Source organism: Macaca mulatta, chromosome 16, assembly GCF_049350105.2.
Source record: "Macaca mulatta isolate MMU2019108-1 chromosome 16, T2T-MMU8v2.0, whole genome shotgun sequence".
Lineage (NCBI taxonomy): Eukaryota > Metazoa > Chordata > Mammalia > Primates > Cercopithecidae > Macaca > Macaca mulatta.
Genome location: NC_133421.1, coordinates 75,299,180 through 75,321,388, shown reverse-complemented (window position 1 = coordinate 75,321,388; position 22,209 = coordinate 75,299,180). Strand labels below are relative to the sequence as shown.

Genomic DNA, 22,209 nt, shown 5'->3' with positions numbered 1-22,209 from the left:
GAGTCATCGGGCCACACTCTTTCCTTGGCCTTCCTGGCTGGCTTGACAGCCACATTTCAGAGCCGGTACTGCTGCCTTTATGGCAACCTGGCTGCCTGGGGTCGAGAGCCTGGAGGGGCAGACCATGGGCACTGAGAGGCAGGTTTTGGGGAGGAGCTGCCACCTGTCATGGCACCCATGAGCCAGAGTCCAGCAGCATGGCTCTAAGAGCTTTCTGGTCCTTTGTCACAGCCCTTTCGGGTGAGGGCAGGTGGCACACAGTCCTGCCGCCTGCCCCTTTCCAGCAGATAATGGGTGGTGGATCCTCCTCCTCTTTTTCTTTCTTTCCTTTTGTTTTTTTTTTTTTTTGAGATGGAATCTCACTCTGTTGCCCAGGCTGACTGCAACCTTAACCTCCTGGGTTTAAAGGATTCTCCTGCGTCAGCCACCCAAGTAGCTGCGACTACAGGCGCCCATTACCACGCCCGGCTAATTTTTGTATTTTTAGTAGGGACAGGGTTTCACTGTGTTGGCCAGGCTAGTCTGGAATGCCTGACCTCAGGTGATCCGCCCACCTTGGCCTCCCAAAGTGCTGGGATTACAGACATGAGCCACCATGCCCAGCCTCTTCCTTCTCTTTTTCTATGGATACCTAGATAGAGCCACAATTCTTGCATGTTTTAAAGTTCTGAAGGCCTAATGACAGGCCATCTCGCATTTAAAAGGGCTTGTCATCCATTAAGTTGAAGAGTAAGAGCCTTGCACAGCTCTGAGGCCGGGACTCTGCCTTTCACTTCTTGGATCTCTTTGGTTCACACCTTTATGGGTTTTTGGGTTTTTTTTTGTTTGTTTTTGTTTTTGTTTTTAATAGGGAGTCTTGCTTTGTCACCCAGCCTGCCGTGCAGTGGCGCCATCTTGGCTCACTGCAACCCCCCACCTCCTAGGTTCAAGTGATTATCCTGCCTCAGCCTCCCAAGTAGCTGGGATTACAGGCACGCGCCACCACACTCGGCTGATCTTTGTATTTTTAGTAGAGACGGGGTTTCACCATGTTGGCCGGGCTGGTCTCGAACTCCTGACCTCAGGTGATCCTCCAGCCTGGGCCTCCCAAAATGTTGGGATTACAGGCGTGAGCCACCATGCCCGGCCCTTTATGTTTTTTAAAAGGAAGAAAAGTTAATTATTCGCTCATAAGGGATCATTCTATAGCAGCAGATGAATAAATACATAATGCTCTGGGTTTGTGACATACTTTCTCATTTTAAGGGAGAAGGTTGTGTGTGCCTTATAAACGTTTTGGGGAAATGTGGGAGAAATTCAAAGGTGACAATGGGGTGAGGAGTTTTCGATACATTAAAACGGCATGCCTTGTCGTTTGGAGTGGGAAAAAAGATATTCCATATCGGTTTAATATGTAACATATGGCAGAAGAGGGGACTTCGGAAGAGTAACGGGTATGCAGTTGTTTGGCAGAGATGGCCAATGTGTGCCGCTTTTAGGGTCTTATGGCCAGCAGGTTAGGAAGCTGGACTTAGGTCTTCAGGGCACTGAGGTATGCCTCCTAACTGGTGTTAGCACTCAGGCCTATACTGGCGGATTCACACCCCACCTTCACACATGTACAAACGCAATTCATCCACCAACTGCAGTCCTATATTTACCCGAACTCAGATAGATGCACGTGCACAATCGCGCACAGGCATGCACACGCCTCCAGCGGCTGGCCCCGAGTCCGCCCTATGACAGCGGGCCAGCCAACCCCAGGGCCAGAACTCCCTTTATAAAGTCCTCCAAGCCCAAATTCCCAGGGAAACTTGAATAGAAGTAGAAAAGTGTTTGATGATAGAAAAAAAAAAATCTGCTTGCTTGCAGTTCTTGCGATGGCCATAATGCTACAAGAAACTGTTGCATTCCAGAGCGGGGGAGAGCGAGGGCAGGCAGGGGGTGGAGGCGGGAGCAAAGAGGCCGGAGAACTTGAAAGAAGAAATCAGAACTCGGGCTGAGAACGCCCTCCGGGCCGCGGGGGGCCGGCAGGGGGCGGAGGAGAAGCAGGGGAAGGGTTAACGCGGGAGCGGAGCGTGCGGCGGGGGCGGACCGGGGCGGGGCGGGGCGGGAGCGGGGCGCTGTCCCTTTAAGGCGGGCGGCGCGGGCCGGCCGAGCGCGGCTGTGATTGGCGCGGCGGGATCACTGGCTCCGCGAGCCCGGCCCGGGGGAGTCGGCTGGAGCCGGCTGCGCTTTGATAAGGTCCTGGCAACTCAGTAACAGCCCGAGAGCCGGGAAATAAAAATAACCCCTCAGAGAGATGGATTTCGGGGCCGCCCGGCGGCCGAGGCGCCCGCCGAAGGCCCTGCTGTAAAAGGTGGGGGTGGAGGCTCGGCCCCAGCTGAGCCGCTTCAAAGAAAGCCCCCCTCGGACAGGGGGCGAGGTCGCGCCGAGCCGCGGCGTGGGCGCTGGGGGCGGGAGGGGGCCCGGCCAGGCGGAGGCCGGCCCTAGAGGGGGTCGCGGGCGGGGCGGCCCTGAGGAGCAGCGGCGGGGCTGTGGGGGGCGGCCCGGGGCGCGGCCGGCGCGTACCTCCCTTTCAGGACCGTGCGCTCGGCTCGCGCCTTTGAAGTGCACAGTTAAATCCACAGCGCAGTTTTTGTTGGAAGCGCCCGGAGGACATTTGGTGCGCCGAGTGACTGCTGGAAACAGGACCTGCGTTGAAAGCCGGGCCGGGCGGGGGCCGCAGGGGCCGGGGACGGCCGCGGCGGGGGCGGAGGCCCGCTCGGATCTTTTGCATAAAAGGGGCGGCGGGGCGCGCCGCTCCCCCTCCCCGGCCGGTGGCTCTCGCTCTGATCCCGGGATTGTTGTTTCCCGCACCCCCTCCCCCGCCGCGCGACTCCCCATGTTCCCCGACGCCGCAGCCGGCCCGGGGGGGCCTGGGGCTGCCGCCGCGAGCCGAGCCGGGGGCCGGGGCCGGGCCCCTGCCAGGGGCGCCTGCGAGGTCTCGCCGCGGATCGCGCGCGGGGATCAATGGTGAGTGCCGAGGCCGAGGCAGCCGGGCGGCCCGCGCGCTTTGATGTGCGGGGCGGCCCTTTGAAGTTGGCAGGCCGGCTATTTTGGGGCGCGCTAGGGGCAGGCGCTGAGGGGAGCGGCGGACCCCAGCGCCCAGCCTTCCCGGGGGACTTGGCCGGGCAGCCCCGCGCGCCCTGCGCCGGAGCCCCCTCCCCAGCGCGGGGACCGGGTTGGCGGGGGGCCGGGAGAGGAGACTTCTCCGAGTGGCTGCAGTGGCGGGGGCGGAGAGCGGGCAGATACCCCCCGGGGGTCGCGTCGCTGTCGCGGTTATGGATGTGAGTCGGGGTGTGAGTGCGCGCGGGAGTGCCTTTGAGAGGTGGGATGAAAGGGTAGCGGCGCCCCCCGCTTGCCCTCCCCCCGCCCCCCGCCTCTTCTCCGCCCCATCCTCTCCTCCTACTTCTCTCCCCCTCCCCTTCTCCCCTCCCTGCTGCGGGTCCGCGCTAAGGGGCCCACAGAGCTGGCGGAGGCTCAGTCTGCGCGCAGGACCGGCCCAAGTCCGGGGCGCCCGCGTCCCTCGCGTCCCTTCTCCCCGCCCGGGCCCCGCGCCCGTGGCCGCCCCGGCCCCTTTTGCGGAGAGGCAAGGACTCCGCGCGTCGCCATTTCTGTACTAGGCTGCTGCTTTCTGTGCTTTTTCTGCGGGCGCCTCTGCGAGCGGCGGCGCTGGGGACCGACCCCCCGCCCGGGCACGGGACGCTGCTGGCGCGTCCCGGGGCTCCGGCCTCGAGGTGTGCCCGCCGGGGCTCTGGAGGCGTTCGGTTGCATTCGGGCCGGGGGACCGGGCCGGAGGGGCTCGGAGGACATGAGAGCCCGGCCTCGGCGGCCTTCGTCTTCCAGGTAACGGGGCCGCCCCACCTCCCTGCCGCCCGGGTAGCGCGGTGCTAACGGCAGCCCCACTACTCCGTGGGCCACGCCGCCCAGCCCCGCGGCTCGAAGCTTCGGTCGGGGTCAGCGTGCACCCATCCCAGACCCGGGGTCCCTGGCTCCTTGCCCGGGGTTGCACCCCGTCCCCCGGTCCGCCCCTACCCTTCCTAGTTTGATCCTTTCCGTGCTAGGAAAAGCAGCTTGTTTATTGGTTAGATAAGACTTTTTTCTTTTGGAAAAAAGACAGGCTTGAAATCAGTAGAGTTTGGGATTCTTGACACAGGCAGTAGTGGCGTGAGATGGCTGGTGATCCAGTTTTGTAGGTTTCGCGGCTCGCGGAGGTGGGTTGGGGGCACGGGGGCGACGGTTCCGAGTCCGAGGCTTCTCAGCTCTCTCTCAAAGTTTGAAGATCAAAGTTTCCACTGAGTGAGTTGGTTTCTGGTTTGGGGGAGGTCAGGGAAGACAGAGGTGTTGACTGAGCTGGATTCTTGGCGGGGGTAGGGGGCGCGCAGCGAACACTCACATCTGAGTTGGGGAGGGGGCGTTTGCGTGCTGAATCTGGGAGTCCGGGAGCCCAATCCGCCTATGCTGGGCGGGCTTCTCTCGGACGAGGATCTTCTGAATTTTTAAGGAGTGGGAAGAGGGAGCGCAGAGGGAGGGGGCGGGTGGGGAGAATGGGAACCAGATGCCGGGGAAGGGCACGTTTGGAGCTCGAGTTATCTGTGCAGAGCCGAGTGGGGAAAATTTACCGAAATTGGTTTCACCTGCACACAGCCTAGCGGCTGGGAGTGCGCCTTTTTGGAGTTGATGGTATCGGGGGAGGGGAAAGTAGGGGAAGCGAGGCGCGGGCTGAGCTGCCCTGCGTGCGCCCTGGCCGAGTGGGTTTTTGGAAGGTTGTGTCTTACACCTCCGATGTCCCCCTGCCGCCCCCAGCACTTGCCCTCCTCTCACCTTCCCCGCCTCTCCCAACAGCTCCCTCCCACCCCCAACCCCGAAAAGTGTGCAGGGAGCTCAGATTTCGCCTTTGAAAAGCAGCGCCTGATACTTTAGATGAGCACCTCGCAGATAGCTGGGTTGCTTGATTTGAATTTGAGGAGTTGAAAAGCCTGTTTACTTTCTTGCTTTGATGTTGGGTAGATCTGGTTTTGATTAGATCAATACCCTTTTCTCTCTCCCCACCTCCCCCCTTCCTTTTCTTTCCAGAGAGGAGGCTCAGATGAGCCCCTGCTGACTTGAGAGAGACAGAGAGACCACGCCGATTGCTGAGACGAACTGGAAGAGGAAGAAAAAAAATTCCCAAACTCTGTGGGAAGAGCTCCCTCACCATGAGTAGCGCTATGTTGGTGACTCGCCTCCCGGACCCCAGCAGCAGCTTCCGTGAGGATGCCCCGCGGCCCCCAGTGCCAGGGGAAGAAGGGGAGACCCCACCGTGTCAGCTAGGGGTGGGCAAGGGCCAGGTCACCAAACCTGTGCCTGTGTCTTCCAACACCAGGCGGAACGAAGACGGGTTGGGGGAGCCGGAGGGGCGGGCGTCTCCGGATTCCCCTCTGACCCGGTGGACCAAGTCCTTACACTCCTTGTTGGGCGATCAAGACGGTGCTTACCTGTTCCGGACTTTCCTGGAGAGGGAGAAATGCGTGGATACCTTAGACTTCTGGTTTGCCTGCAATGGCTTCAGGCAGATGAACCTGAAGGATGCCAAAACTTTACGAGTAGCCAAAGCGATCTACAAAAGGTACATTGAGAACAACAGCATTGTCTCCAAGCAGCTGAAGCCTGCCACCAAGACCTACATAAGAGATGGCATCAAGAAGCAGCAGATTGATTCCATCATGTTTGACCAGGCGCAGACCGAGATCCAGTCGGTGATGGAGGAAAATGCCTACCAGATGTTTTTGACTTCTGATATATACCTCGAATATGTGAGGAGTGGGGGAGAAAACACAGCTTACATGAGTAATGGGGGACTCGGGAGCCTAAAGGTCGTGTGTGGCTATCTCCCCACCTTGAATGAAGAAGAGGAGTGGACTTGTGCCGACTTCAAGTGCAAACTTTCGCCAACTGTGGTTGGCTTGTCCAGCAAAACTCTGAGGGCGACGGCGAGTGTGAGGTCCACGGAAACTGTTGACAGTGGATACAGGTGAGACTTGGACGAGGGTGGGTGGGCTGATGCTGTGGACTTTGCAGATGTTTTAGGTATGGTGGGTGGATGGATGGGTGTGCTGCAGAGACTGACAGGTCTGTTGAGAGTTAGGACTGCTGGCCATGAACTCTTTTTGATCTTGCTTTTTGTTGTTTAAAGAGGGGGAAAGTGATGAACATACGGCTAAATACCTGCAGTCTTCCAGTGCTGACATCAAACAGTGGCAAGGAGTGTTCACTAATGTGGGTTACTTATTATCCCGGGCCAGTGTCTCAGAAGCGGCTGAGAGAGAGAGAGAGAGAGAGAGAGAGAGAGGACAGCAGCTTTTGATGCCTCTGAGTCACCAGATCCACTAAGCGCTGGTTTTGGAAGGGGTCACTTCACCACTAATCAGTAGGGGGTGGAATTAATGTGGCTAGGGAGGCAGCTGGGTTGTGGTGGAGGCACAGGAAATAATGTGTGCACCCATTGAGGGGTAAGTGGGATTTTTTTTTTTTTTTGAACTTTTCTGTTAAGATAAGAGCCAGCAATTGGCTTAACTGAGTTTGTGGTTCTCTTTGTAGAACTAGATATTTACCCAGCAAGAAAGGCCTCTAACTAGGGAAGGTCCTGTGACTTTCCCGAATGAAGGACCCTTAGCTTTAGAGCCTGCTGGCATATTAATCCAGGTTTTAAATGCTCATGAGTCCGAGGGTCAGACTTCAGTTGATTATTTTGTTAGTGCTGATGGAGAAGAGATCTTGGCCCGGGAGTTCTGGGGCCCTGGAGTACTTTCTCTTTGAGGCTTCAAAGACAAATAGTTCTTTGCAGAATGGCCAAGTCTTAAGATTCTTGACCTTTGGAGGCAACTTCAGACCTCTTGTTAGAATGAGTTTTTCTGTTTTCTCCCCTCCTCCCGACTTCCAGATATCCGAAAAGAGAATGAGCCTCTCTATTCTGGGGTGTGGTTCATGACAGGCAGGGAATGGGGCTGCACTTGACTGCTCTCTGAATGGTGTGTCTTGCTGCCTGTGTGGATTTCTCTGTGTGTTAGGGGCCCAGGATGCGATCTGATAGCTGCCTCTGGATTTCCCTTTCTCTGTAGGGTGTGGTCTCTAGTGCTCAGCAGCAGGAAGAGAGGTGGGCACCAGATGGTTGATCCTGAGCCTCTCGGGGGGCCAGGTCTGAGCCTAGCGGGCCATGATTTTAGGGGTGGCGGAGAGAGTTGACTGTTGGCGAGGAGGGGAAGGGCTTGTTCTCCAACCACCAGGGGGCGCGCTTGTGGCTTGGGAACCAGTTTTACTCAGACATCTGGTCTACACCTAAGTGGAACCAGGTTGACTTTTGCAAGGAAGCACAGGTTCCAGGGAGGTGTTTCAGCGTCTTTATGCTTATGGAGTCAGGTTGTCTGGGAGGAAGACCCTGGGTCTGGCCTCTGCAGTGGGTCAGTCGCTGGGCACCTGCTATGCCTGCCGGCACCATTATGAAAACATTTGGGTAAGCCTCTGGCGCTGGCCTCCTTGCCCTCTAGTCTGGCAGCCAGAGCTGAGACTACGTAAGGGCCGTGGTAAAGGCTCCTTCTCCAGGGGCCTCCTGACTGGGGCTTCTGTGTCTCCCACTGTCGGGGCCGGAGTGTCACCTTTGTAAATAGCAGTAGGTGGTTTTGGATGTTCTCCCCAGGCAGGGCTCTGCTGTGAACCCTCCCCTTTGTGGGTGGGCAATTGAGACCCAGCCTGGGCTTGCCTCATCTGGGATATTACCGGGATTCGACTCCTGAAGCTTTTGAGATCCAGAAGGCAGGGGCAGAAGCTCCTGTTTTCCAGGGCTGCCTTCTTGGCTGTGAACTGTGGACATCATTGGTAAAGAGGTGACAGCTTGTCATTGACCTGAGAGTTTCCATACTAGATTCATGTGTGCTTCCTCCCACTGTTGGGTTCAGATGAAGCATCTTCATGGACTCTCTGAAGCTCATGTGTCTTAACTGGGCATATTTAAAGAGAATTTAAGACATAGCCAGATGATCTAACATCATTTTAACGTGCAAGACATTCGAGTGTGTGCACAGTATATCAAAAGGTCTGCTGAGTTATTCCAAGGCTTGCGTTCCAGCCCGGTCCACCACTTACTACCTGGGTGTTGAAGCCTTTCTGAACCACATGTAATGGGTGGGCACCATTCCTTCTGTCTGTGTCATAGGATTGTTATTAGGACCAAAATAATAAACATGAAAGCCTTTTGTAGAGACAAACGTTTTGAACAGCCGCAAAGTGTTATAATTAGTATAATTAGTAATGATAATGTCAAAAGGGCAACCAGGTTGGGATGTCACTTTTATTTTATTTTATTTTTTTTTGAGACGGAGTCTCACGCTGTTGCCCAGGCTGGAGTGCAGTGGCGCGATCTCGGCTCACTGCAAGCTCCGCCTCCCGGGTTCCCGCCATTCTCCTGCCTCAGCCTCCTGAGTAGCTGGGACTACAGGCGCCCGCCACCGCGCCCGGCTAATTTTTTGTATTTTTAGTAGAGACGGGGTTTCACTGTGGTCTCGATCTCCTGACCTTGTGATCCGCCCGCCTCGGCCTCCCAAAGTGCTGGGATTACAGGCTTGAGCCACCGCGTCCGGCCTGGGATGTCACTTTTAAAGGGTGACTCTTGGCTTAGCCCATTTTCCATTGTAAGGTTTTAGAATGGCCCCCTGTCCCCCATGCCTCAACTTTCTTGTTGAACTGAAGTCTGGTTTTCCAGCTAGTTCTTGGAATGTAGAGATCCCCATGTAAGATTTAAGTGCCCCCCTTCCCTCCCTCGCACACTCACTCATTCTGCAGAGTACCTGGCATCTGGGATGGGCTTAATAAGTTAGTAAAATGAATGAAACAGAAACGTCAGTCCTGCTCAGGAGGGTCTTGCTTCATCAGCTGCTGAGGAGCGGTCTTGGCAGCTGGATGCCCAAAGCACTGGCCAGGCTTGCAAGCCCTGTGTTTACCTTGGGCACTCAAAGGAGCCTCATTTTTAACGACTTGTTTGTGTCCTTACTGATTTGGTGTCAGGTTTAATATAAATAGTTGGGGCGGAAGAGCGGGAATTATCCTCAGAGGGCAGGACTCTGGTCTGAGTGGTTGAGGGGGTTGCCTGGACTTTTGACGATGGCTATAAATAACCTAGAGCAAAAGCAACTTGTTGGTAGCAGCACGTGTAAAACCCCGGCACACAGACACACGCACAGTGTTGAGGTGTGTGCGAAGGGGGGTTGTGGAATTAGGCACGGGGCCAACATTTATTTTAGGGAGGAGAATACGGTGCTGGGTGCACAGAGCCCTCCCTGTGTCCTCGCCTTTCTGCACGGGCCCTTGTGTGTCCTGCCCAAGGTGGAGCTCATCTGCCTCCCGTTGGGCCCTCTGCTCTGGCCTCCGTTAAAAGAAGTCGGGCCCAGCAGATGGCCCTCTGCTGGCTCCGAGTGCTGCTTCCAGTTCTCTGAAAGGACTCGCTGATGAGGCCCGTTTTTGTGCGGAGCCATTGGAATCAAGCTTGGCTTCAATTATCAAAGAAAATGATGCCATAGGAAAGATATGCTGGAAGCAGTAGTCCGCAATTAGAGGATGGAAGCTCTGGTGAGGGCAGTCTGCTAAGATCCACTTGTAAAAGTTTGCCTGTTTTCAAAAGGCTCCGTTGCCCAGTGCTGTTGGAGTCCTGGCCCCTTGCCGAGTGTCCCTTGATCTTGCCTTAGAAAACGCTTGTTGAAGAGGGTATTGCCTTTTGGGCAGTGACCTTGTGAGTACATTTGCAGAGGGCTCTTGGAAAGCCCTGAACGCACAGACTTAGAAGCATATACTTTTGAAGTTGCATTGTTTTGAGAAGGGAACGTGAGGAGGAGGAAGAGGAAGAGGAGGAGGAGGAGGACCCCTTATGGTCAGTTCTATCGGGTCAGTTCTGTGTTCCCTATGTGGAGGCTCCCGTCTGGTATATGGGGCAGGGCAGGGCCACAGCATCTCATTAAGAGGAGATAAGAACAGGATAGGGGAAAACAGAAAGCAGCCGGCACCTCCTTTCCCTGAAGGTTCCAGGGGTTTCTGCCACCTGCAGGCTGAAAACCCTTTGCTTACTTGAGGATGCAGACCAGTCTGGATGTGAGGCTGTTGCAAAATCTGCACCATAGGCCTCTACTCTGTGTAGGAATTTAAAATCCTCGCAGCAACTGGAAGCACAACAGTCCTGAAGAAATAAAGCATCTGGGTACAATTACCGTAGCCTGGTTAAGTTTCTTCCCCCACCTTTTTTTTTTTTTTAAAGTAATCACAAGAAAACAGCCCCACTCCGTTTTCTTAAAATTATGTGGCACTTTTGACAAAGGTCTGAGTTCTGAAAAACTGAGTCTCTGCCTCTCCCCACAACCCTGCCTCCTTTCTCTGCCCCGTCTTGTTATGATTGTAGGAAAATCCAAGTACTTTATTGCAGTCAACTGAGTTAAGAGCCGTATATTCCATTTTTAATTACTGGTCACACAGTAGTCCTCTATTTTGGAAGTGAAGGGAGACAAGTTTATTTTGGGATCCATGTGTTAAACGAGTGCAAAGCTGTGTGAGCACACATAGGGTTTGAGTTAGGTGTCTTTTTTGCTGGGAGGAAGGAATTTTCTATTGAGTCATTTTCTCCCCACAGAGGCTGAAGTATAGCTCTTATACTGGAGACATGGTTGATGTGTTAATACCACCAAGATAGCAGGACTGAAGGCATGGAAGAAAGAGTGTTTGAATGCTATTTAAGGCTGTTTTGGCTTTTTCGGTGCTGCACCATGCCTGTTAAACTAAAAAACTTTTCCAGCAACCCATCTGATGGTCGTAGGTCCTTTAAGGAGAGTCAACAAGGTTTTGAGTCCCTGCCACGTGCCACTCGCTACTTTCAGCATCGGAGATTCGTGTGAGGACAGGGCTGTCCCTCATGGAGCTTACAGTCTGGTTTCACAGGACAGGTGTTCAACGTGGAAACACCAGTGTCCAATCATTATAAATCATGATAAAGATGATGAAGGAAATTAGGGTATTTGAGAAAATAGGAGCTCTCTGGTTTTGTTTTTGTGTGTGTTTTTTGTTTTTGTCTGTTTTTTTTTTTTTTTGAGATGGAGTTTCACTCTTGTTGCCTAGGCTGGAGTGCAATGGGGTGATCTCTGCTCACCACAACCTCCGCCTCCCAGGTTCAAGCAATTCTCCTGCCTCAGCCTCCCGAGTAGCTGGGATTACAGGCATGTGCCACCACACCCGGCTAATTTTGTATTTTTAATAGAGACGGGGTTTCTCCATGTTGGTCAGGCTGGTCTCGAACTCCTGACCTCAGGTGATCCACCCATCTTGGCCTCCCAAAGTGCTGGGATTACAGGCATGGGCCGCCACGCCCGGCTGGAGCTCTCTGTTTTTGTTGGCGCTTGGGTTTTTTTTTTGGAATTTTCCTGTGATTTTCCCCAAATTACTGTGCCTTTGTTGGTTCATTTGGAAACCTAAGAACTTGACGCAGAGGGCCAAGATCCAACTGCCTGCTCTTCAGGTGGGTGCCCACGTCTGGAGAGGTTGTGACTCAGCCCAGCAGTGAGCACCGCAGCCAAGTAGGCAGCCGTGCCCAGCCTCTGACTTCTGATCCCTACTGAGAATTTACAGAATGGCCTCATCACTGGATTCCTAACCAGAGGAAAAGGCTCCAAGGAAGTCATCTTGTGCATCCTGCTTTGAGGCCTCACTTACACACCCAGATGGCCGGGCACTTTGGCCTGTTTTAAAGACTTGGGTGATTTCACAGCCTGTCCCCACCTACTTTATGGATTTTCTCTGACCATTTAGAAGTATTTTTTTCTTTCTAACTTTTGAAGCCCGTTTCCCCTTGTTCTTCCTTTAGTGGGGATGCTGAACAGAGAGCCCTCCTTCTCAACTATGAGGCCTTTTTCACTGAATCAGCCTTCTCTTCTCCAGAAGAATGAACTGTTCTTTTCACCCTCACCACTCCTCTCTACCCTTGGTGTTGGGGAATTCCGGATTGAGGACACCTGGACCTGGAGGAAGGCCTGGAAGATCTTACCATTCTCATTTAATCTTCACCAAAAAGTCCTAGGATGTCGTGAGACTTCCTGCCCTCTACAGATATGAGAACAGGGTCAGAGTGTCCACGTGACAGTCACAAGTCACTTGGTCAAAAGTGTTGAGGGGTTCATGTGCAGCGCTGCTGATCTGCACCTTCTGGTCAGTTCTTTGCCTACAGCATATTTCTAAGATCTGACTTGATGCAGTTGGACAGGATCAAGGGTACAGCTGTGGTCCAACTCCTCTGGCCAAGTCTGACAAGGCCTTTGGCCCATGTCGTGCTCAGTTTCCTCCTTGGGTGTTTGTGATGATTACGGGGGTCCCTTCTGGCTTAAAAAGTTTATGGCCCTGTAACTTTTTGTGTTTGTTTGGTGACTCCACCTAGCGCAAACTCCTTAAAGGCAGGGACTGCCTCTCCCACCTTTTCCGTCCCACCATCCCCTGCTGAGACAGACCCTCACACCAAATTGTGGCGGTGGCTTCCCCCAGGGCTCCCTGCCTGCACCCACCCCTCCTTTCAGTCCAGCCTGGTAAAAGACCTTGGATCCTATGTGCTTTCTCCCTGCCAGTCCCCTGGCACCCCTGCTGTCCCCGGCCCCTCCCCATCCTGTTAAGACAGGACTCTTGACTTCGCAACTGAAGACCTACTTCCATGTCTTTGCCAGGCCTGCTTAGCCTGGCTAATTAGACCCCTCTCTCTCCCTAGTCTAGGGAGAGATTTTCACTGCCTTTCCCTTTACCTAGTCCTGGGTGTCATCTCCTCAATTCCTGCTCATCTATGAGTCCCATCTATCCCAGGGAGTCCCATTAGTCCCACCTGTCCCAGGGAGCCATCCCCAGCCGTCCCTCCCAGAAACGTTCTATCCATCATCTGGGTTACCTATACTAAGCCACTCCTTTCCTGCCCTTTATTCTATGAGAACCTGGAAACATGTTGAGTCTAGTCTTTGAATTGGGAGGCAGTCTGATTGAAAGCCAGGTGACTCAATCCATGCCCACCGGTTCCAGCTGTGTGATCTGGGCAGGCTGCTGGAATTCTGGACTCCAAGGGCCTCATCTATAGAATGGGCACAGTCCAGTGCTCCTTCTCCCCTCCTCGTGGGCCTGTAATAACACTGAGCGTACCTCCCTCATGACACCCCCACAGTATGCTGACATGCCCCCACCAGGCCCTGAGTGCCAGGAGACCAGAGTTCAGCACGTAGCAAGTGAGTAGGTGCTTGGTGAACATGTGCAGACAGCTGACTGTCACCTTTCTGGGTCCTTTTCATTTGCCAACCCCATGGCCATCTTTACAGACCAGCTGCTGTGGACTCATAGAATATTTTCTCTTTTCTGAGCCTTTCTTTTCTCCCTCACTTGATTTCTTTGTTGCTGGCATAGACTTGGTGGGACCAGTGGAGGATGCCAGGGTCTTTGTGAACAGGCCTCCTGCGACTTCAGGCCTTAACGTGGTCCCTTACTGCAGCCTGCCGACCTATCTGCCCCTCCCCCCTACTTAAGCCCCTCACTGGTGACACAAGAGGAATGCAGCCCAGCAGGAGACATGCACACTGGTTGTTCTGGAAGGAGATCAAGAGGGTGAAATGAGGAGCCAGAGGCCATTGAAACAAAAGGGCTGGAGACACCGGAGGAGGGGCCTGGGCCTTCCTTTGAAACAGCTGTGTTGCTCATTTCACTCCTGCTGCACTAGCCAGCCCTGGGGAGAGGAAGCCGGGGATGGGGGAAGGGGCATGGCAACGGCTCATGGCAGAGCTCGCAGGTGGGATTGGAGTCCTGAACGTTGTCTTGAACTTTGCTGTCCCATCTGTCCAGCTCACCGTGGGCCCAGGGTCGAAGTGAGAAGACCACACTGGCCTCTAGCTGTTTGCATCTCTGGACTGGGCTAACAGACCCCAGACAAGGAGTTTGGATACTTAAGATGTCTTGGGGCCCTGAAATTGTATTCTTTGGTGCAGGATTGGATAGGGAGGTGGAGCGGAGAAAGATATTCCATCTCCACTGACTTGTTCCCCTGTTCCATTCCATGGCCTCCTCTCCTAAAGCAGAGTCCAGTTCCTTCCTCTCTCTAAGTGCATTTAGAACTTCACAGGATCCCCTGGGCTGCCTCTGGAATACCCTCTGCCCTGGCAGACCCACCACTGGGGGCAGAGGAACCAGCTTGCTTTCTCCCCAGGGTGATGAGCTGGTGGCTCAGGAGGCCTCCCTTTTGTGGCCTCTGCTTTCTGCCTAGGTGAGCAGCTAGACCCGGGCAGCAGGTTGGCGTTGAGCAGATTGTGGGATGGTGCGCTGGATTGTCCTGGGGTCACTTGATTACCTGGGTTTCTGGTGAGGGTCAGTGACTGAACCACTGTTGTACTTTGCCCTTAGGTCCTTCAAGAGGAGCGATCCTGTTAATCCTTATCATGTAGGTTCCGGCTATGTCTTTGCACCAGCCACCAGTGCCAATGACAGTGAGATATCCAGCGATGCGCTGACGGATGATTCCATGTCCATGACGGACAGCAGTGTGTGAGTATCCTGGCCACCCTTCCGTGGGCTTGCTTGGGAATGGAAACCACCTGGGCACTTAGCCAGAATCGTCTGTCATCCTCACCTGGCTTTGCAGACCCCACCTGTGCGTACATCGGTTTGGTGGGAGGGGAGTATGACAAGGGTATGGTGCTGGTTAAGGAGGATGGGCCATCTGGGTAGGGTAAAGCTTAGAGCTTTGAAAGTTGGGGGGATATTATAACAGAAGAAAACTAAAGGACAGTAGAAGATTAGGATGAATGAATATTTATAGATTCCTTGAGTTTAAAAAACCTTCTTCTGGTTGTCATCTGGTTGTCCCTGTGGGAACAGTTGCTTGGCTGGTCCAGAAACCCAGGTATCCTGTCTACAGAACCAACAGCTGGGAGACAAGGTGGCATTAGAAGGGTCTGTGTTAGGTATTCATTGTTTTTGGAGGAAAAGGCATTGCAAGTGGGGGTGAGAAAGCCAGAAATCTCTAAAGAGCCACAGCGTGTAACATTCCGCACTGTTATGTTTTTAAATGGACATCGTTTATTCAGTAAGTGTGTGTGGAGTGTTAGATACTGAGGACCCTAAGTAGGGACTGTCTCCAAAGTCGTGTCTGATCTTGGACCTTTGGCAGACAGCCTTTGATTTTTGAAAGTCACCCAAGATATTGGCGTGGTCTGATGAGGTCAGAAGGCCCTTAGTCAAGGTAACGTTTTGAATTTTAGGTCATCTGAAGTCAAGTCATGGCAATCTCTGTGGATGGACAGCAGTGATCCTCAGTGAGTCTCACGAGGAGGGATGTGTAGCTGTGGCCTGGGTATCCCCGTCTCCTGCCATCCTTTGAGGTTTTGGTTCAGGAGACCCAGAGTGGAGCCTGGGGATGGGGGGGATGGCTGAAATTTCCCAAAGGTTTCGCACCCAACACCCGGTTGAGACTCATTGTTCCAGAAATGGTCTTTGAAAGCTTTTCAATGTTTTGGAGTCAGAATTTCGCCTGCTAAGGGAACAATTTTGAAAGGCAAACCCATTGAACCGTGTAAGTTCTGGCACACTTATTTAGAGTTTGTTCCTTTTAGCTTCCTAAAACTGGACCATCTATTCTTCCAGTTTGTTTGAAACTATCTGGTTTTCATTGGCCAATGTCCTGTTGCCTGGCCTGCGGGTGGCATGGGACCAATTGGAGGGAAAGTTGATGAGGTGAGTTTGGGAACCTACTATTTATTTTGCTGGTGTCTTTTATTGTGTTACCTCAAATTCCCTTGTTAGTAAAGGGAGAGAGATTCTTAAGGTGCAAGGTTCAATTTTAATAAAAATAGCATTTTGGCATTAATACACATCTTCCATCCAATATGGAAACAGGAAAGTACACACCTTTCATCCAGTATGGAGATATGAGAAGTTTCACAGAAGTCAGTTTTCCATATTGACCGAACTTTCAGTATCCATACTTGAAAAAATTATGCTTTGATAATTTTTTGGCGGACATATTTCTTAGAATACATTTGCTCTGTCATTATTGAATAGTATTAGACAGGGCATAATTTATCTCTCAGTTATCCAAATAATACCAAGATCTGTTTGTGTACTTTGTTGTAGTGGTTCTCTCATAGTCAATGAGGGTGCATAGGGTTATCTGACCCTTTCCCCTTTGAAAAGTTTCTCTCTTTTCTCTTTTCATTCTCCCTGCTGTGATGTTTTGCTGTCTGTGTGCTTGCTTCTAGCAAACATTCCTCCTGTAGCATATATTAATTTGTGCATTGTGTGGGAATCTTAGCATTATGTGTAAAATAAGAGTAAGTTGAAATTGATTGAAGGCATTGAGTGAATCTCCTAAGTCAAATGCAGTTTACGTAAGATGATAAGACTTCTGTTTAGTTTTCTTAGAGACTATTTTTGGCTTGCTTCCTGGTCCTTGGCTGCATGTCAGTCCCCATCATTGAGGTGTTATTCTCGGTTCATGATGAGATAATTTGGGTGTAGTCCCATACTTATTTCTGTTTGATCCTAGCAAGACCCAATCAGAAAGGTAGGCAGGCAGATACCTGGGATTTTACAGATGAGGAAATAAGGTCTGGTGCTTCCACAGCCATGCACCTCTGAGACAGACCTCAGGTCCAGGCCACACACAGGCCCTGCACTTTGCCCGCTCTGCCCTTCCCCCAGGCACGAGCATTCTCAACATGAGATCTGTGAATAGGACCAGTTGGTCATGAGACCTTTGAGCCACTTTGGGTTTCTTTTATTTGTATTTCTTAGTAATCAAGACTGCTTTTTAGGAAGACTAGTTCAGGGAGGGGTAGAAGGGAGCAGGTTCTAAGTTCTCCCCTGCAGCCACCCCATTTACTTCCTCTTCTTTTATCCTCTTCCCAGAAGAAAAACTTTCTTTTATTTAGAGGTGACTTTACAACTCTCACCCTTCTCCCTTTAGCTGAAGCACTTTGGATTCCAAGCATGGGGGAGCCACTTTTCAGGGATCAGAAAGGTTACCTTTGCCAGTCCCTATTCTAGGTGGCAAGGGTTAGTGTGTAGGTCAGTGAGGCCCACTTTGATACAGAGACAGAAGGGCAAGTCCCTCACATAGCAGCTTTCTCTTTGGGGGCATAGTAGATACCTTTAGGTCCCTGGTGGCAGAACCTGTTAGTGTTAATAAGCCTATCCTGTGGCAAAGCTGCCTTGGATGGATAATGAGTAAACCAGTAAGCCAGGAGGAAGTGCCTGCAAGGCCTGGAGACCCGTGGGCTCATGGTGTTGGCTCTGTTCGTCCTGGTGGTGTTGCGTGGCTCTGTGCTCTCTGCTAACCAAGTGCGCGGGTTATCAGGTTAACTGTCACAGTTGTGCCCACCTGGGCATTTATACTAATTGGGAGTGCATTTGGCATCCATATGGGATCACTGTCTCTTGGGCATTGTCTCACGCTGCCTCTAGTGGGGCTCACTAGAAAACATCAGAAGGGTCTCCAGACTTGTTGGCACTGACTCAAGCTGCCATTGGGTGCCAGGCATGGGGGTCTCTGGGGCCCTCCCCACTCTGCTACAAGCAGACTTGGTGATGCAACGTGTTCTCTGGCCGACTGGCCCTGGGTGTGTGTGATCCTGCCCAGTGCTGGGCGGTCACCCGGGATTCCCAGGGCTGGGATCAGACCCCCTCTTCAGAGCTCTGCCAATTGTGGGCCTCGTGCAGATGAGAGCGCCGGGCGAGAAATAAAGTGTGTGGGGGATGAAAAGCTGAACTGAATCGCTTTCAGCCCATTGTTCATCCCGGGAAGCTTAGAGGGGATAAGAGGGTAGCAGGCCCCTTTGAAATTTCCTTGAACAAGTGAATAGGAGCGCCCCATAAAGCATGAAAAGAGCCCTGGCTGTTTCTCCCCGTCACAATGGCCAGTGCGGGCTGTGAGGGGCTGGGGAGGGGGGCTGGCTGCCCTGCTGGGAGCTGGGGAGGGAACAGGGCTGGGGAGGGGGGAGGGGGAGAGAGGGGGTCACAGGCAGCCTTCAATAGACTCCAGAAGGTTGGAGTTCATTAGACACAAGCCCAGGAAAGCAATCGTCTCATTTGCGACAGAACCAATTAAGTCCCGGGGGCCTTTGCAAGAGGCCTGCGTAGAAGTTGGGGCAGTGCTGGCCTGCACTTGGTTATTCCAGGGAGCCACACGCCGGGGCCTGAGTGTGCAGAGCAGGCAGGGGCTTTAAAGAAATCATTGCCTTCTTCCAAAGCCTACTGCTGACTTCTGTTTTCCTGCTAAGTAAAAAGCCCTGTTAAAGATGGCTGGGGATTTGGGCCTCTGAGAAGGCTGTTTTATGAGCCTGTTACTCTGAAACCTGCATTCTCGGAAGAAATGGCTTAATTTTTTTTTCAAGACGGAGTCTCGCTCCGTCGCCAGACAGGAGTGCAGTGGCACAACGTTGGCTCACTGGAACCCCTGCCTCCTGGGTTCAAGCGATTCTCCTGCCTCAGCTTCCCAAGTAGCTGGGACTACAGGCGTGCGCCACCACGCCCAGCTAATTTTTCTATTTTTAGTAGAGACGGGGCTTCACCATGTTGGCCAGGATGGTCTCCATCTCTTGACCTCCTGATCCGCCCGCCTCAGCCTCCCAAAGTGGTGGGATCACAGGCGTGAGCCACCGCGACCTGTCAAAAAAGTTTTTTAACTTTAACTGCCAGACTCCCACCAAAATTCTTGCAGCACTGGAGGCAGAAGGCTTGTGGGGCCATTCCAGGGCATCAGGCTTAGAAAGATGGAGTGAAGGGGCAGAAAACATCAGAAGCAGCAGACTCTTTGCCGCCCAAGTGTAGCCATGGTTAGAGGTTGCCAGGAAGCATGAAAGCTAAGTCAGTGGCGTGGAGGCCTTTGTCCCTTTCTGCTAGGAGCTGCTCTTATAATCAGGATCAACATACGTTTGTATGTTGCTTTAGCTCTGAGTGTCCCCAGATCAGCACAAGATGATTTTTTGGTGTTCCACACAGGGAATGTCGTGAGTTATTTATTTGTATTTCTTTATATCTTATTTATGGGGGTTTACTTTGGACACCAGGAAATGCATCTGAGTGAACTTCAAATATTAACCTTTTCCTACAAACCAGGCTTTTGATGTTGGCTGTGATCAGAGGCTGCCTTCAGAGTGGTTGCCAAATGAAGATGCGAGTGGACGCATGTGTTCATGAGTCTGCTATTTCAAAGTCGCCAGAAAATGACATTCAGGGTAGGTCGGGCATGGTGAAGTCAAAAGGCTAAGCTAATTGGCTCGACTCAAATGGCAGCTAAGTGGAGTCCACACTTCAAAACCGTGCTCCCCAGAAACAGCTGGGCCTAGCAGCAGGCTCGTTAACTAAAATGTTTATAATTAAAGGAGACCGTATAGGAACCGAAACTCTGGTGCTCTCCAGCCTACAGGCTTGAGCAGCCAGGAAACTGATCATAGACTTTTAGAGCTTGAATAAAAGAAGAGAGGCCCCCTTTTGGAATGAGGGGCTGTTTTGGAAGAAGATTCTTGGCTGAAGGGAATTAAAGCCACATTTCCTTGAAGGCGTCTGTTAGCATTTCTGAGCCTCTATGGGCTGACATCTTCCTTTTCTGCTCTGGTTACAAGTTGCCTTTCCAGCAGTTTAGTCCTTCACCTGCCCTGGGTAATGGAGTGTGTGTGGTGGTGGTGATGGGGGCAGTATGAGGTGCTTATGAAATAATTTGTTCCTTTTGCCTTCAATATTGCAGTTAGCTACTCCCCTCCCCATCCCTACCCCCATCCTGGCTTTTTTTTTTTTTTTAAAACCTTATTATATGGAAGAAGAAAAAGAGGCATAAGAGCTCTACCATTGACTTTCATCTGGGAGAAGGAAAAGGAGAAAAGAGTGAAAGCTACCAGTGGAAACGTCAGAGTCTTGGAGGGGGTGAATGGGGGACTCTTCTAGGACTCTTGAAGCCTTATGTCACTTGTGTCATGGTGGGGTCCATGGAGTGCTTGACTCCTGCCCCCAAGACTGTCAGGAAGAGGCCTGGAGCAGAGTCATCCACTGTCTTAAGTCCCCGAAAGAGAGAGCTCTAAGGCAGCAGAATTTGGTTAGACCAGCATGAGCCCAATCTGTGGGATACCGCCACCCCCACCATACAAGGTGTTTTAGGTGAGAGATGGGGATATTCAGCATGGCTTGGGAATCACCTGGCAAGCCCCATAGCTAGTGAGTACTATGAGGTTGGGGAGGACTTTCCAGAACATTCCACAGATTTCCTCCTCATCCCTTCTGAAAGGTGACTGCATGGGGCTTAGGAAATGGCACCTCCACATTCAGACCATTAGGAAGCTTGACTGCTGGTTGGGGCTGGGAAGGGCATCTTATTGAAATGAGGACCAAGTGTAGGTTGTTAACAGATGCTTGTTCTGGAGTCCAGCAGTAGCTTGGGTATGAGTTCTCAATCTGCTACTGACTGTAACACTAGGTGACTAATTGAGCATTTCTGGTCATCTGTAAATGTGGCTCATTAAGGTTCTTATGAGAATGAAGTCTGATTATAGGTCTGATGTCTGACCTACAGTAGGGACTCAGTATGTAGGAGCTGGCATTCTCAGGTTGGGATCAGTTGCCTTGGGTGCGATTTGGTTTCTGGTCAAGCCAGGCATGCTTGAAGTCCCATTTTCAACTGTGCCTGCTAAACTACCCAAGGTGAAGAAACAGAGTTTTGATAAATAATCTTTAGGTGGGCTTGGTCAAGTGCCGAGCCTCATGAGTAGGAGGCTGACTGGGAGATGTGTTTCTCCAGCACTGGTCAACCAGCTGCTGCTAATCTTTCCCACAGTGCTCTGTCTCTGCTCCATACTCACCTTTCTTTGGGGCAGTACTCACACTTGTGGGTAAGCTGTTGCTGTGGCTACTGATCTCTCTTCTCTCCCTTCCTTACTCCCCTCAATGCAATTATCCTTTATGCACTCCTTAGCCAGGCTTTGGTTAACATACATTGGTTTGTTGATCTATTGGAATCTTCATTGTCCCTTGTGTGGCCCCATTTTCTGACCTAGGTCAGCAGACTTCCTGAAAATGCAGCTACTTAGAATTCTAGGGCATTTGAGATAAGGAGCTAGAGGTTGACCAGTTACTCCTGGCTGCCTCCTGGGTATTTTTAGACATTGCTAATTATCCTAAAGTATTTTTCTTCCACCCTATGAAGAACCAAACATTGGGGAAAGGGAAGTAGCCAAACACCCAGTTTCAATATTTACAGCCTCCAAGTATGATTCATTATGAAAATGTTTGCACCCTGAGGCTTTTGTAAATAAGGGACCTCCTGAAGGGACATCAATGGGAAAATAGTCACACCTTGACCATTCTGCTTTTAAGAAGGAAATTCTTTCTGGAAAAAAATCATGGCAACTCCAGGTCATGGTTGTAGTGAACAGTAGCTGGAGTGGAGGCTTTTTAAACATTCTTCTACTTGTTAATGTTTTGTTTTTAAAAATACAATGGATAGGGGCCCAGACTTTTACAGGTCTTTGCCCAAAGGTCCCTTTCTCAATGAGGACTTCATTGACACCCACATCCAATTTAAATTTGCAGCTTACCCACCCGCCAGTGATTCTCCTTTTCCTGCTTATTCATAGTACATATCACTAACATACTATTTTTTATTTTGTTCATTGCCTGTGCCTCCCCATTAGGATATAGACTTCAAGAAAGCAGTTGTTTGAATTATGTATCCACTTTGTCTGCTGCTCTCTTGCCTAGTGCCTAGGAGAAGATCTGGCACATAGTAGGTGCTAATCTTTAAATGGATTGCACAGACCACCACATAGTAGGGGCTTTTCTTTTCATGCCCACATTGGTCATGCATCTTTGAAAATTCGTTGGTTGGGGGGTGGCAGGGTTTGGAGCTGAGAGAAGGGGCCAAAATGTTATATATTCTTTTTATTAATCACCCTGTACTGGTTTATAAAAAGAATACATTTGGAAATGACTGGGAAGTTGACTTAGAGAGTTATGCATACTTCACTAATGCCTGATTTAGCCCTCTGTAGGTTTGGTCCTTATCCCTACAACTTTCTGCCCTGGCCCTCTCCATAAGGTACTGGTTCCTGGTTTGAAGCAGTGGGAACAAGTGGGAGGACCAATGGGGCCTGAGAATCTCCTACTTGGGGCACCTATAAAATA

General features: G+C 51.8%; 1 protein-coding gene across 20 annotated transcripts in view; it reads left to right on the top strand.

Annotated features, from left to right (window-relative positions):
* The first annotated feature begins 2,104 nt into the window (after positions 1-2,104).
* The window catches only part of AXIN2 (axin 2), a 33,500-nt gene continuing 13,395 nt past the window's right edge, over positions 2,105-22,209 (top strand). For 4 of the 20 annotated variants that reach the window (XM_077972544.1, XM_028836679.2, XM_028836678.2 and 1 more), the window contains exons 1-4: positions 2,111-2,338; positions 5,098-6,034; positions 14,446-14,586; positions 15,303-15,356. In XM_077972544.1, coding sequence (XP_077828670.1) covers positions 5,220-6,034; positions 14,446-14,586; positions 15,303-15,356 — 1,010 coding nt within the window. In that variant the 5' untranslated portion in view covers positions 2,111-2,338; positions 5,098-5,219. Of the gene's footprint in view, positions 2,339-2,854; positions 2,995-3,035; positions 3,309-3,455; positions 4,321-5,097; positions 6,035-14,445; positions 14,587-15,302; positions 15,357-22,209 lie in introns of those variants that run through there. The other 16 variants (XM_077972547.1, XM_077972541.1, XM_077972538.1 and 13 more) reach the window with 10 other exon arrangements.